At 41.3% G+C, this 15,389-nt stretch overlaps 1 protein-coding gene across 4 annotated transcripts in view; it reads right to left on the reverse strand.

Moving 5' to 3' along the window:
- SLIT2 (slit guidance ligand 2) overlaps positions 1 to 14,371 on the reverse strand; it is a 258,466-nt gene extending 244,095 nt beyond the window's left edge. For 3 of the 4 annotated variants that reach the window (XM_041402671.1, XM_041402672.1, XM_041402670.1), the window contains exons 1-3: positions 13,713 to 13,888; positions 11,903 to 11,974; positions 10,637 to 10,708 (exon numbers count right to left, since the gene is read on the reverse strand). In XM_041402671.1, the coding sequence (XP_041258605.1) occupies positions 10,637 to 10,708; positions 11,903 to 11,974; positions 13,713 to 13,888 (320 nt within the window). Of the gene's footprint in view, positions 1 to 10,636; positions 10,709 to 11,902; positions 11,975 to 13,712 lie in introns of all 4 variants that reach the window. The other variant, XM_041402669.1, reaches the window with a different exon arrangement.
- Between the last annotated feature and the right edge of the window lie 1,018 nt (positions 14,372 to 15,389).

Raw genomic sequence — 15,389 nt, forward strand, 5'->3', positions numbered from 1 at the left:
AAATCACTGCTATGGGCTGGTTTAAGTACGATACAAAAATTTTTCTCTAATATATAGAGTGAGAATAACAGACATCAGAATAAGTGATTCCTACTGCCTCAACAGAGAAATTATAGACTTCCATCTGAAAGGAAGGCAAATCACTACTTTCTTACAAAAAACATTGTGCTATATCTGCCAGAGGCAAAAAATATTTGTGCATCCATGTCCAAAGCCACAATCTGCTGAACTTCAACACATCTGGCAACCACTGTCTCTGAATGTGACTTGCATGTCATCAAGCAAGAGGAAAGCCCAAGAACTAAGAGCTAAGCAAAAGATTGTGCCAGTTTTTCCATTAAGAATTCTCTGCAAAGACAATTTCTCTAGTCGAACTACTCATAATCTTATTAAGCCTAACAATATCAAGTTTACCAACCACATGAGTAAAAACTGGAATCTGAGAAGTTCAAGGCTGTTCTTACAGCATTTGGATGTCCAAGGTTTTCCCCAGGTCAAGAACCACTTAAACAGGACTCCACTTTTCAGTCTAAACAGCATCTAGCTAAAAAAGACATCTAAGTTATTCCCCATTTAATTTTAAATGTAAGTTATATATTTGTTTCAGGGAGAAAAAAATAAATTCTGAACAGTAAGTAGCAGGACACTACTGCAAACCCAGTTTCTTATTTGTGTAAGAAGCAGTGAAAGGTACTTCTCAACTATAGCACTACATTTAACTACCCTACACTACTTGAAACCTAAGGTATTTTCTGTCCATTTTCTTCTCCCATGAGTTTGATGTCAAGTCCAAAATTACCACACTTCTCTCCCAACCAATTCTCCCTACATTATGCAGAACAGTATTTTGTCTGTCAAGAGTCTATACTTACTTTGCCTTTTTAGAGCATTTTTTTTTCACTATGAGGTAAAGACAGAAAATAAGGCTGCTGTTTCCTGTATTCCTTACTGTTTCAACAGAAAAGATATTCCTATAAATATTTAGTCATTCTTATTAATTCTGCCTACAGCATTAAAAAGCACAAAAAACACGGTAAAAGCCAGGAAACTGCAGGCTAGGAAGCCTCGTCTCAATGCCTGGGAAGGCAGTTGGGCAAAATATTTCTATTTCTGTTCTAGACACAGTAAGGACAAGATGATGACTGGGAGTGGTCAGCACAGATTTAACACTGAGAAAATGATGCCTGACCAGCCTGGTAGCCTCCAAAAATGAATAAGGAACTTGGCAGATGAGGAGAAAGCAGTAGATGTTTATCTTGACTTCAGTAAAGTTTCTGACATTGCCATTCATTCAACCGTGCCCAGTGCTGGACTCCCCACTACAAGAGACTGGAGAAAGTCCAGGGAAGAACTGTAAAAATGATGAAGGCAGACTGAAGCACCAGTCACACTGGAAGAAGTTGAGAGAGCTGGGACTCTCTCAACTCAAGCCTGAGGAGGAAAAGTCTCAGAGATATTTCAACGTGTATAAATACTTCATGTATACAAATAAGTGACGTGACTTCATCCCAAGTAAGGAAAACAGAGCCAGACTCTCCTCAGTGGCGCACAGTGAAAGGACAGGAGGCAGTGGGTACAAATCAAAGTATAGGAAAACTGTACTTCAACTTAAGTGTTTGACTGTGAGCGTGGTCACACACTGGAACAGGCTGCCCAGAGAGGCTGCAGACTCCCCATGGCTGGAGAGATTCAAAACCTACATGGAAGCAGCCTTCAGACACCTGTTCAGATGGACGTTGAGTTAATCGGTGGTGTGAGATTAAACAATCGACAGAGACTTCTTCAAGCCTCCACAATCTTGTGGAGCTCACTCATGGGATTCTAGTCTATAAAGCACACCACAAAGAAGGAAACAGAAGTTATAAAACATACTACATGTTTAAAACATGAAACATGTTACTCCATAGAGTAACAGAGGTTCAAGTATCAGATGAAACAAGAATGATTTTGACAATACCTGGGATTACTTCCAAGAAAGCAAAAAAAAGCAAAGAAAGAGGGGAGGTAAAGCTGGTCTAGTAAGTGGAATTTAGCTAGGGTTTGAACAGATTGTTTAGAAAGACAAGAAAGGCCTGCAGATAGTCCTGATAGGCTTGTAACTGTCTTTCTGGCATGAAGTTACCACAGCAAATTTTCACTCAAGTATTTTTCCAGTGCACCTGTACAGACATCCTGCCAAACGAAATCAGAACAGCTGGTGTGCCTTAAAAAAATTAAGGGAGACTTTGCCATATTGCATTTGACTATCAGTCTAGACTATTATTAAAGACAAACCAGCATAACAAACACATACTCTGAAAGAAAATAGGAAAATAAAATGTTTCTTCTGATGAAGTTTCAACCAGGCTCTTCTTAGTAAATGAGGTAATATAACAGTATGAGTCACTGAAGTTGCAGCCAGATCCCTCATACATTTTGGAGTTTATCTGTAAAACTCCAGATAGAAGTGTGGTTTCTGCAATCAAAATAAGGAGCGTCTTAGATAATCTTTCAAATATGCTATATCAAAATGTAATGACAAGTCACTTTTCACCTGTGGCCACCTAATACTAAATCAGCATTTTAAGAAAATATTTAACTCATGCTGTGAGAAATAAATATGATTTTTAAAGAGTCAAACTAAAATGTGTAGCTTTAAGTTTAATAACAGTGCTCCATAGAATCCATTTAAAATAGCTTCTGAACAAAAAACACCATTTGAAACAAAAACTATGGCACAATAGCTCTGTAGAATCAGATTTAGTTTCACCATTTTGCAACAGTGCAAATTACCCATTTCAGATGAAGCAAGAAAGAAGAGCATCCAGCAAACAATGCCACAAAGGATGAGCACAAAACAGATGTGGGAAAAATAAACAGCCTTCCTGCCCTGGAATTTGTAAAAAGGTCTGCAAAGAGCAAACAGGACTTCTCATTGCAATTTGACTTCTAGGCCTATAAAAGGAGTCCCATGAGAAAAGACACTCAGATGAATAAAATATAATAAAAATAAATAGTAGGCATTGACAAGTCTTTTAGAAGAACATTGCTCTTGGAATTAGTTTTATCAAATATTTTGTAGTGTTCTGTAATCAAAAGGTAGCTACAACATTTTTTTAAAAATCCATTAGAACACTGCATCTTTTTATGTACTGTCTTCAAAAACAGCCTTTGTCTATCTCTGATTCAACAGGCATTTTTAAAGAAGATATTCAATGTTGCTTTGACAAAACTCTGTTAATAAAAAGATACTACTGTAGTTATTCTGTATTATTTTTCTTAAGAAACTCTCAATACACATGGCCAGTATAATTCATGTAATACAGTCCCACATTCCATTGGCAAGTGATTAACACCACAGGCTTCATGGTCTCCTCCCTGTTCTAAGAGGAGGAATGTGTGGTGCATTGCTCTTAAACTATGTAAGGCTAGCTAAAAGAAGGATTTCTCACATCCATGATTAACAAGGAATAACTGCTCATCCCCTTCAGGGCTGTTCAAAACCAGGTCTCTCTACCTGAGCTCATTATTCTTCCGTTACCTATGACACACCTGTGTGAAGGAATTAACTCTTCAAATGCTCGTACACTCAGAAGCCACACAGGTGATTAAATACCAATGCCGCAGGGAGGAGTCAAGCCTAACATCAAGTAGCCTTAAAAAGCAAGCACATGAATAACCCCACGGGTTCTAGGCAGTCAAACCCAGACATCCCCAGCAGCTGTAGTCAGAACTGCTCAGAATGTAGCCCAAATGAAAAAAATTAGTTCTCACACTCCAGTAAGGAACTTGCATGCCACAATGAACAACAGCATTCAGTGAGAAAAGAAACTTGAGACTAACTTTCAGCTAAAGAGCTAAGAACTCCATCGAAGAGCTCAGTACAACTTCTATACTATATAATACAAGGCCTTATCCCTAAAAAACTGATTTCATTGACACAATTTATAATCAAGCACAAGATGAAATATTACTTATTTATCAGCTGTGCTTTTAGGACTGATAGTGATAGAAATGATTCCTGGAATAGTGGTTCTACTGCTAACACAGCATTTTTGCCAGGGATCCTAAACCTCTATGTTAGCCTTTACACCTAAGTGTCCGTAAATTGGGGAAAAAAAGGTCATATTCTGCTCCAGCTAAAAAACCAAAACTGCATCATAAAAACAGATGACATTTTTTTCCACAAGTACCTGCTGCTAAATTCTGATCATACAGTTTCATAGAAGTGAAATCTAACGTTTCCAACACTGCTCTTCTGTAACTGCAAAGACTATATACTATAAGATTCAAAACTCTGAAGTTAAGCCCAAGCCTGCTTATTCTAGGATTAATTTATTGATGCAGCTCACATTTAAACAATCACAGAAAATATTGCCATTCCTCTTTTAAAAGTATTTCCCTACCTGGAATTTTATTGATAGTTAGTCAATTTGGAATAAAACTGCAATCTCATGCCACACATCAATACAGAACAAAAAAAATAGCACGTACATTTATTTTAATCTCTGGACAGCATGGGTGGTTTTTTTTTCACATCAGTGATTCAATAAGTCTGCACCCTAAGAAAGTATACATATAATAAAGCCCTTTTCTAGACTAGACAGAAAGGACAGTATTTGTTCATCTAGTCTATTTTGAAACAGCTGTTAATATCCTTGATAAATGCCCAAGCCTGTTAGGCAGTTATGCCCAAGACAAACTGTATTTTTCTTTACCCTAGATGGAACACTTCACTTCGTCTACATGACTTTGTCAGATGAGGTGCTCTGTAAAACCCCACACATTCAGAGATCACGGTAACTCCCAAGTCAGTTTTGATTTTGTAATTTCAAAACCTACTAATGCAGTGTAATAGTTTACCATGTTTATCTCAGTTAGAGCTCAACTGGATAACTCTAACCCTGCAATACATGAATACAACTAAACCCCACTTTATTTTACTGAAACCCATTTAATATTTTTGACAAGATGACGATCTTTGTATTGAGGCTATAAGTAAGCCCATGCTGTAGCTGAAGCTGCACACAGTAATTTCACATACCAATTTGTAGCCTGTAAAGAAATCCATCTAGTGCTACAGTTTGTTTACTAAGTAGAAAGAACTTTTTCTTGAAGCTATGTAGTTTAAATATACTTTTCCTTCTATACTATGGCACATCTGTAAGTTTCAAATTGTTCATCCACAGCATGCACAAAACAATACTGACTTTCAGTACTACTCAAACACTCATAAGTACACACCTAAGTAAATGCTCTCTTCATGTTAACTTTGAATAACTTGTTTTAATGTATTCATGGAGTTAGAGCCCAAATAAATAGCAAGTAGGGACAATTCCTCAGTTTGTCATTTTAGAACTCTGCTGCAAAAATTTAGAAAAAATCAATGAACTCTAACAAAACATTTAATTCTTGAAACATTTTATGAAAACTGCACTATTGCATCAGTAGGCATTGTAAGAAACATGAAAATACAACAGGTAGATTTAGTGTAAAAGCTACTTCATGTACCAACTTGATGTTCAGCATTCTTTTCTTGAACTCATGATTTCAGCTTACTCACATCATGTAGCTCAGGGGGAGTGGTTTTCAGGGAGGTATGGTGAGGGTATTTAGCTTAGACACCAACTCAGAAGATGAAGTTATTCCTTTGGGAGTAACATTTTGTCTACACACTAGTTTTCAGAAGAAATAGGTTTTGGTGGGGGGATTGGTAGCTTATTTTTCCTTTGTTTGTGGGACTTTGGGTTGGGTTGTTGGGTTTTTTTCCCCCCATAGTTTGCCTTTAAGTCTACACATGTAACACTTTAGAACTGTTAGCATAATAAATGGACATTTTAAAAATAAAATTTGCCAATTCAAGTATTGGAAATAGAGAGGCTTGGCCTGGAAATTTTTTAGGCCACACAAGTAACCTTTCTCACAGGAGTAATCAGTGAGACTACTCATGCAAACCAAGTTATTCACATGGTAAATGTCTACAGAATGAGACTCTAAATTAGCATTTTAGGGACATACTGCTCCCTCAATGGATTATCCATAAATACAGGAAGAAAAAAAGTGAGTAGTTTTGAAGCTAATGCTGTAAACTCCTCCTATTCTGACTTTTTTTCCAAGTCCTAGCCCTAGCATAGTAAGAGCTGGAATCCCAACTACTAGACTTAAAAAACATGTTAGGAAAAATGATTGAAAATTTTTCCTATCAGTCTACTCTGCTCTTCTCTGTAAACATGTGAAGAGTATATCTAGCCCTCAAAAACCTGGCAACCCTCTATTTCTAGAGTACACAGGACTGTAAAGAAATTTTAGATTTAAGTAGCTTCTTACAGAACTGGTTCAACAGTCCATGGCAGCTGTCTTAAAATTTTATACTTCCCTCCAGATGACAATAACTTGTAAAAACACTGGCATGTTTTGAGAAGTATTTTCAACACTAGAGAATGAGGTGAACTTGGGGATAACAATGGCCTACTCTTACTAAAAAATATTTTTAAAGCTGTGTCTAACAGTGCTAGTTTTCATAAAGTGGAAACTTTCAGTTTATCTTCATCTTGCTGTCTTAATATACTATTTCAACTAGTATAAACATCACACCCAAGATGTGTGATGTTTATACATCACACACAGCTTTATGAAGAAAGAAGAAACAAGTATTTAATTTCACATTCTCATAAGGAATTGTTTCAAAAGGTTTTGTCCTCCATAATAAGCAGTGGTCTCTGGAAATCCATAAGTGTTGTGAAAATCCTCCATGTCTTAACCCTTTTTGTCTTCCTGCCATGAAGCATATTGAAAACCACCACTGACACATGACTGTGGTCTCTGTAAAAGAGGTTCACAAAACCTAACAGGCCACATCCAACCCTTTCTCTATGGCACCTGCCATTTACTGACTCTTTAGAGGCCCTGCTCAAGAACACAGGCTCATATAAGTTATAGATAATAAAGAAAGTCTTGCAGATGTTAAATACTGTAATTATTGCAGATGTCAAGACTGTAATTAGTCCAAGAGTCTTTAGCATTGCTTCAGGATGTACTCAAAGGTACAAGCTGTCCCAAATGAACTTCAGTGCTTACAGTCCATTTTTCAAAGAGGGTTGTTTCAGCAGACAGAGCATCTACACAACAAAACAGACCATGAAATTCTTCTGTTCAGTACCCAGTCTGTGAAAAAAAATCATATTTGTGGCAGACAAGCCAGTTCAGGCAGTGCTGCACAAAACTGGCTTGGACTGGAGCCTTAAGAGCTCAGCCCTTAAGAGCCTTCAAGGCTGTCAGAGATTGGAACTAAGTGAACACTGCTGTGTATAGTCATTTATTTGACTTGAAGACTTCCCACAGAAGTGTCTATCTAAAAAGGCTTACAGCAGTATCAATTTCACCAGTGTTTCTCTAGCTACTACAGTTGCCACAAACCTAAAACTTACTAAGTTGCTAATTTCCACCTTGTTTATCCCCTCCTACTTCTTAAGCAGCAGGCACAGGTACAAAATAGTTTATTGCAAACTGAAAACTTGTACTTTAATTCAGGCTGCTGTAATACTAATCACTTTTTACAGCAGTATTTACTGTAGCCTTGCATTCCATTGCACTTCTACAATTACACTGGTGTGGCAGAAATACCCATTGTGGAACATATTAGGTCTATAGGTCAGAAATAGTTTTGTGTACTAACTTACATAGTGTACTAAAGATATGTTATTTTATTAAACTATAGGAGAAACTGCCTGACAGATTTTTATGGATTTAATAAAACTAAAATCTTAAGCAGGTATCTTCTAAAGAGGTCAAAAGTTTTTCCTCTCTGAGATTAATTTTGCAAAGCATTTCAGGTCCTCCCTTCCATTAAAAAAAAGCTGAGGATATCCAGCATTTTGAATTATCAGACCTATAAATGAGTATTCACAAGTAACTCATTAACCAACCAAACAGTTCCTTGGAAATCAGGGTTACTGGTCTAAAAAAATTTAAGTGAGACTGCAGTTAAAAACAAAAAAACCCAAGAAACAAATAAAAAGCCACCACCCAAACAAACCAACCCCCAGCACTTCACTTAGAGAGATGGGCATTTCTTTTTTCCCAGTGAGAAACTACTGTGAAAGCCTGTTGTTCACATTGAAGAGTACTGAAGAACAGGAAATATCTTTTAAAATAAAGCCTGTATACATTAGAACAAGATATTTCAACATAAGCAGTATTACTTGTAAACAATCTTATAAATTAAATTGAGTTCATTTAAGCTGCCCTGAAGTTCTTACACCCTCTGCTTGCACCTAAAAGGTCTGTGTCAGGTATTCTTTGACAGCAGCTTGGCACATTACACTTGGAGTGAAAATGTGACACCCTACACTCACACATTGAAAAAATATTTAAAAGCTTTAAAGTGCTTTCTATTTAATGTATAAAAGAAAATACTTGAATGAAGTACCCACAGGTTTCCTGAGAAATCGTTTTGGATTTCAAAATCCCAAGGAGATGAATTGGCTGTCAGATAACAATGCACCTTCATCAGATGGACTTGGCAGTTGTAAACAAGAAGAATTTTCTCAGCTTTTCCCCACAAATATGAAATATTTGCTCTTAGCCAACAGCTGGGGCAGTTTAAAGACATCCTGCATATATATTCAAATTACAAGTCACCCACACACCTAACACAAACTGAATTCCAGCAAATTAAAGAAACTGACAAGTGTTGGAGCAGATGCAATAGAACTCTCAAGACAAAACAATCTAACTTCATAGGTCTAAATAACTGAATTTTCAGATAGCATAGTTTGTCTGCTGAAGGGTGAACAAATATAACCCACAAAGTAGCCAAAAGTATCAAAATTTCTCTTCAGAACTAGTATCTTATGTAAATGGAAAATAGCTATTGTTTTCCAATTATCAAGGGGAAACCAAAGAAAAAAATGAAACAATGTAATGGCAAAATACAAACACATCAGACAAGTAAGTTTTAACTACTGAAGTTCATTTTTCTCTGGTAAAACAATTCTATACTTCAGAAATATAAACAGTAAAAGCCTTGAAGTTTTTTGAAATTTGTTAATAAACCACATAGCAGTATCTTACTGTGAAATAATTAAGAAATAAGGCCGCTGATAAACTGTTTTAAAACTTTGTAAGCATTTGGTATCTCAGTGTCAAACCATATACGCAGTGCAAGTGCGGACCTCTTAATGTTTTTTCATGTTTCACATATGTATATTTACTTGGCAATATGAACTACACTGCTGTTTAATTTTTTATCTAGACACCATAAACCAAATTTAGGAATATGCATATATTATTCCAATATAAGCCTCAGCAGGAAAAGCTGTTTTAAATCCCTAAGTTTCGTACAAAGTTGAAAGCACATTGTAAAAAAGCATTGAATTAAGTGTTTAATTCAACTTAGAAACGCACAACTAGTTTCTTTCCAAAGAGCAAAAGTTCTCATTAAAATTTATTTTAAAAAAAGTTGCACTATATAATAATACTAATTTTTTAGGTCAAAAAGTTACTTTGGCTTATTTGAAAAAATAATTATCTCAAGTACGTAATATTTCAACTATTATAGAAATATTATAATTACACTGGTGGTTACTAATTCTCTTGAAGAGCTTTGTCTAAATGACTAACCAAACCATAATGGTTTGTGGAGGTTTTTGTTTTAAACACACCAGCTGCGGGTACAAGGCAACTATATAATAAGACAAACTATGTTCAGGCCAGTGCTGCTTTTCAATTGAGTACAGTAGAAACACTACTATAAAGTTAAAGCAGCAGCAAATGAAACCCTGAACAAGACCTCAGAGGCATGCTTAAAAAAAAAGTGATATAGTGAAAACGCAACAAGTACAATGCCTAATAATGAAGACACAAGTCAAGTTCTATAGAAACATATATTAATACTTTCCAGGCTCCACACTATATCCAACAATCAGCATCCTGCCTTCAAGTCGGTTGTCCCAAGTTTCACAATACATTTAAAAATATTTTCATTTCAAGTGTAACAAAATAAGAAGGCACATACTGAAAACTAGCTTGGGAATTACTAATTTTCTAGGTCTCACTGCAGCTAAGCAGGTGTTTGTACTTCAGCTTCACCAGATAAGGTCCTCTCATCTGTTCCATTTTCTCTTCCCACAGTATTCAATTTTTTTTTTAATCCAAAATCAAATTGTTTTTAAAAACTAACAGTCCATATTTTTTCTAAGCCTTTGTAAAAGCTTTCATAATATAAAAACTGGAGTAGAACTGAATCACTGCTACGTAACAAGAAAACTTTTTATGCCCATTAGTTGCCTCCAATAAGGCATTGTATAAAATATCTAACACTACAGGTCAGAGAACAGCTTTATTTGGCGCACTTGAGTTCTCAAAAGTCCTTGTGTATTCAAAATTAAAGTAAAAACACTAGACAGTATTCAAACTATTTCCTACAGGACAATTGCAGTTTGCACTTTGAATCCAGACTGCTCTTGAATGCTCTCCCCCAGCAGAGTCCCCTAAATACTGCTTGAGAATTTCTTATTTCTCTTGTGTCTCAGTAAGGCTAGAAGTCACAAATTAAATTTAAAAAAAAAGTATTTAAAAAGTCTGAATCCTGAGTACCTTGACACGTAACTAATTTGACCCCCCAAAAGTTGAAACTTTTAGAATTAAATATACTTACAGCCTCTCCAGTTCTTTTAAATCCTGGAATGCTCCTCTTTCAATAGTACTAATCTTGTTCTCCATGAGCTGACTGAAATATAGAAATTTTTAGATGTAAGTTTTAATATCTGAGAGACCTTGTCATATTAACAATGGTCATTTAAAGGCAGCCACATTCTTTAAAACAATCCAACAGCTACTGTAGAGTGACATCCACTTTAACCTTCTGTATCCCTGTCACCAACAATTTACATGGGCTCATATAACCTAAAAGTAGGAAAATAAGCCTTGGTAAAAGAAACAGGAATCAATATTAGATTTGCTCATTTACTTAAGGAGTCACAAGTTCTAAAGCTACACATATGCCTACAGGCTGCATGCTCACACGCACACACATCACTGCCCTTCGGCAAGTTGTGATGGTCCCACAAGAGAATAACAAAACCAAAAGTCTCAATTGTGGTGTTGGGAGAAACACCAGTGCAAGACTGCACAGAGATTGTGACCATAAGAGTATCCCTGTTTTGTAACGAAGTCAAAAATTACTATAATGTTATATTTACTTCAGAGAGAAAAGGAAAATGATTTTACAAGACCACTCACTCAAATTAAACCCGCCTTAACAAATAAGCTAAGTAGTTAGATATTTCCTTCAGAAAACAACAAAAAAAAACCAAAAAACAAAGCAACAAAAACAAAAAAACCTCCACAAACTACCAAATTTTAAAACCTTGATAATGATTGAGTTTTGTTTTTTTTAAACAAAGTAGCAAAAAATCAAAAACCCAGCCAAACAATTCCTTCCTCAACTTCAGTGGTAAAGTTTGTTTTTTGTCCAGAAACTACAAAAGAACAATAATAATCACCTGGGACTTGCTTTTACATTCACTAAAGGAATAACTTTTTTCTTAATTAACTCCCTTATAGTTCTGGTTAAGAGTACCCATTTTCAGTGTGAACTATAAATTTCACGGCCTTAAGCTGAAGTAACTCGAATGGTTATTCAACCAATTTTAGCAACTCCTACTTGTAAGCTATGTGCTAAATTAAGTCCTCAAGTTCTCATAATCTTAAGGGGAGATAAGAACCATTTAAACAAACTTTATTTAAGGGAACTGCTCACTTGTGCATAACAGTGTATAACACATGGCAGAGCAGTTTTAGGTTCAGATACAGTAATACGGTAGCTAAAAAGTGATAACCCATCCAGCTAACGAACTGAAATGTAACTACATCCTGTAGCATCAGTCCTAAGAGTTATCAATGAGAGAAAGGGAAAACTTACAGAACTCGAAGGTGCCTTAGACCAGCAAAGTCAGTCTTCGTGATTCTCGTGATGTTATTTCCATTAAGATCCCTAAGAAGAATAATTCGTAAGCAGCAAAATTAAAACATTCAAAAGCTATTTTTAAATTGTTTTGTTTTCACGGGCACAGCATTTTCAGAAGTTAGGAGACATAAAGAAATGCAACAAACCATTTTTACAATTAACACCATGTGAGTTCTAACTTCCAAGCAGCTGAAATACGATGTACCTTGAAAACAGTGGTTGGAAACTTTATAGCAGGAGAGTCTTGGAAAGTCAGTTCTGTTTGCCATCACAAAGCTCATGTTTATCTTTAACTACAATCTTTACCAATAGAAGAGTTCAAGGCTCTATGTTTGGGGTTATAACTGCATTTAGAAAAACCACAAGACTTAGTACATAGAGGTTTATCTATATACAAATGCTACAACCTTTGACTATTACAAACACTAAGTGGCTGAAAAAAAACCCCAAATTTTCACAATTTCAAGCAATTTCCAGATTTCCCAGTATGGCTAAAAAGGTGGCATAGGGCTTAAATACCAACAACAAATATTAGGTTTCAAACAAGCGTTAAGGTTTCAAACTGCTGGAGTAAGTGATGGGAAATAAGATTTTACCAAAACTAAGCTCTCCACTTGCTGCACAGGAAGCTATACTGACTACAGAATGCAACGCAAGTTCAGAAGCAACAGAAACCTGTACTTAGGCCCTAGCATTTCTGATCATACTTCTATACTACTTTTTCTTCTGGAGTACATGCCTCTTTTTCAAAACTTTTTGGGTTTAAGAAATAAACGTCTTTCGATTCCAATCACTACAAATAAAACCAGACTTGGCAATTCATGACATAAATCTTTAGGAAGTGGTATTACATGGAAGCTATTCTAACAATTATAGCTCATTCCCAACGTAGCTGGGGGGGGAGGGAGGGGGGGTGTGGAAAGTAGTATGTTTTTGAGCGCTTTATACCACATATGGCCAAAAAACCACACGAGTCCCAGGAGGAATGTGTCCCTGATACTCCTCCTGAGTGAAATTCACCACTCCACGCGCGTTCACATGCCAACATTTAACTGACTTATCAGAGAGTAAGAAATAATGCGCACACCACTTCCACTCTCAGGACCCCTCTGAAAGGCAGCCTGATATAATAACCGGACACATACAAAAGCCAGCCCAGCCGCGGGCGGAGGGAGGGATCACCGTTACGGCACCGCTTAGCGCCCGGCGAGCGCGGCTATCGCACCCCGGCGTGCCCTCGCCCGCCGGCAGCGCGCCCCCGCCCGCCCCTCCGCGCCGGCCACCGCGGCTCCGCGGCGGGAGGGAGCGCTGCGCGCCCCGGGGCCTCCCTGCCCACGCCACCGGAGCGCGGCGGGGCCGCGGCCCGGCACTGCCCCGGAGAAGGCGAGCCCCAATAGCCAAGTTTGACGGGAAATGGGGGCCGGCGGGGGGAGAGGCCGCTCCGCCGCCGCGCCGGTGCGCCCCCCGGCCGCGGTGGTGCCCGCCCCCGCTCCCCGCGGAGGCGGGAACCGCGCTGCTCACCGCGGCTTCCCGGGATGAAAGGCAGCGGCTGGGAACAGCGCCCACCTCTTCCGTGTCTCCGCGCATCGCTGTGAAACGGGCACGGCCAGCAGCAGGAGAAGGGAACAGAAAATCCCCACCCAAAGGACGCCGGGACCCTAAACCAGGCCGGGGCCGGGGGCCACCTCAGCCCGACCTCGGCCGAAGCCCTGAAGGGAGCAGGGGGCCGAGGGGCGCTCGCCGCCGCCCCGGCCGGGTTACTTACAGCCTCTCGGTGTTGCGGGGGATGTTCCTCGGGACGCCGCGCAGCGCCAGCCCGTGACAGTCCACGGTGCTCCCCGAGCAGGAGCACTGCGCCGGGCACGGCTGCGGCGCCACCGCGCCCGCCATCGCCAGCAGCAGCCCCAGGGACAGGGTGAGCTTCCCCCAGCCGCACATCATCACCGCCCGCTGCAGCCCGGCCGGGCCCACCGGCCTCGGCTCCGGGGAGGCGCGGGGCGCGCCGCCCTCCTCCTCGCCGCGGGGAGCGCTCGGGCAACTTTCACGGTGCGGAGACAGCGAAGTCTTTTCTATCCAAAGCCAAGTCAAGAAAACAACCCCGGCAAAGTGAGGCGGGTGGCACCGGTCGGCGGCTGAAGGCAACTTCGCTAGGCGCGGGGCCGCGTCTGGGCTGTCCCTCGCAAGCCCGTCGGTGGCTGGGAGAGGCGGCACTTGGGTCTCGTCTTCAGACGCTCCCTGCGATGGCGAAGCAAACCCAGGGGCGCAGGGTGCGGTGGAGTTGGGCGAGCTACTTATGTTCCTCTTCGCCCCTTTCAAAGCCGTGACTCCCCCCCGAGCCCCCGGCGAGAGGCCGCGGAGCCCCGTCCGCCCAGCAGCGCTTCCTGCGCGGCGGGCCGCGCAGCCCTGCAGCCGCTCCCACGCGCGTCCCCCGCCGCGGGCCGCTCACAGCCCCACGGGGGGCGGCGGCGGGGCTGACACCGCGCACACACCGCCCTGCCAGAGGCGCCTCAGCAAATCATACCCCTCTCGCAGGCATTCATCAAACTGTCTCACGGAAGGAGGAGGGAGGGGAAAAAAAAAAAGTCAAACACACAAGATGCTGTTGGGCTTGGCTCTCCACCCCCCGCGCCCCCTCCTGCTGTACGCTCCCAAGCCAAGTTTAGCAGGAAAGGGCTGGTCCTAGACCACGGTAATAATAAGCAGCCGAGAAGTGATTCGTTGCCCTGCTGGAAGGGAGTTCATCCACGACCTTCTCCTCGGTGACAGATCACAGTTCTAGATCCTCCTGTGATCCCGGGAGCACGGCGAGACAGAGCAGATAACAAGCGAAGTGCGGCGAGAGCGGGAGGGGCGGGGAGGGGTGTTATTCTGCTCCCCGTGGTCTCCCGGATACGGTGGCTTTGCTGCGGCAAAGGCACCTGATGGAAGAGGTGGGAACTGCTCAGTCCTTCCAGGTGAGGCCAGTTCAGCAGCTCCTGGGTCTGCTGCAGGAAAGGGAGCAACTTTCCTCCTCTCCCGGAGCTCTCCGAGGCGCAGCACCTCAGGAAGGGTTGGCGCCTCCTTTCCCCGATCCCGCCGGTGCACCTGAGCTGTCGGTGCTGGTGCCGAACAGCCCGGCCCTCGGCTCCCTGGCGGCGGCGCTCCTCCGGCGCGGAGGGAAACGGCGGAGGGGAGCGGTGGGGAGCAGGAGAATGGAGGCGACACGCCGGGCTCCTTCCCTCGCACCCCGAGTCTTTCCGCTTGAACAATGGGCTAGCACCGCCGCTCGCAGGCCGGCCGGCTCTCCTCCCCGCCGCAAGGTGCCTGCTGCCGACAGCCGAAAGTGCTCCCCGAGCGCGGCCACCAGCCGAACGAGCCGCCGGCACCTCGCCGAGAGCTCCCCACGCGGCTGCCGCCTCCCTGCCCGGCGCGGCGCCCCTCGCCCGCTCCCACGGAGCCGGGT

Source organism: Onychostruthus taczanowskii, unplaced genomic scaffold (assembly GCF_017590055.1).
Source record: "Onychostruthus taczanowskii isolate IOZ18803 unplaced genomic scaffold, ASM1759005v1 scaffold2, whole genome shotgun sequence".
Lineage (NCBI taxonomy): Eukaryota > Metazoa > Chordata > Aves > Passeriformes > Passeridae > Onychostruthus > Onychostruthus taczanowskii.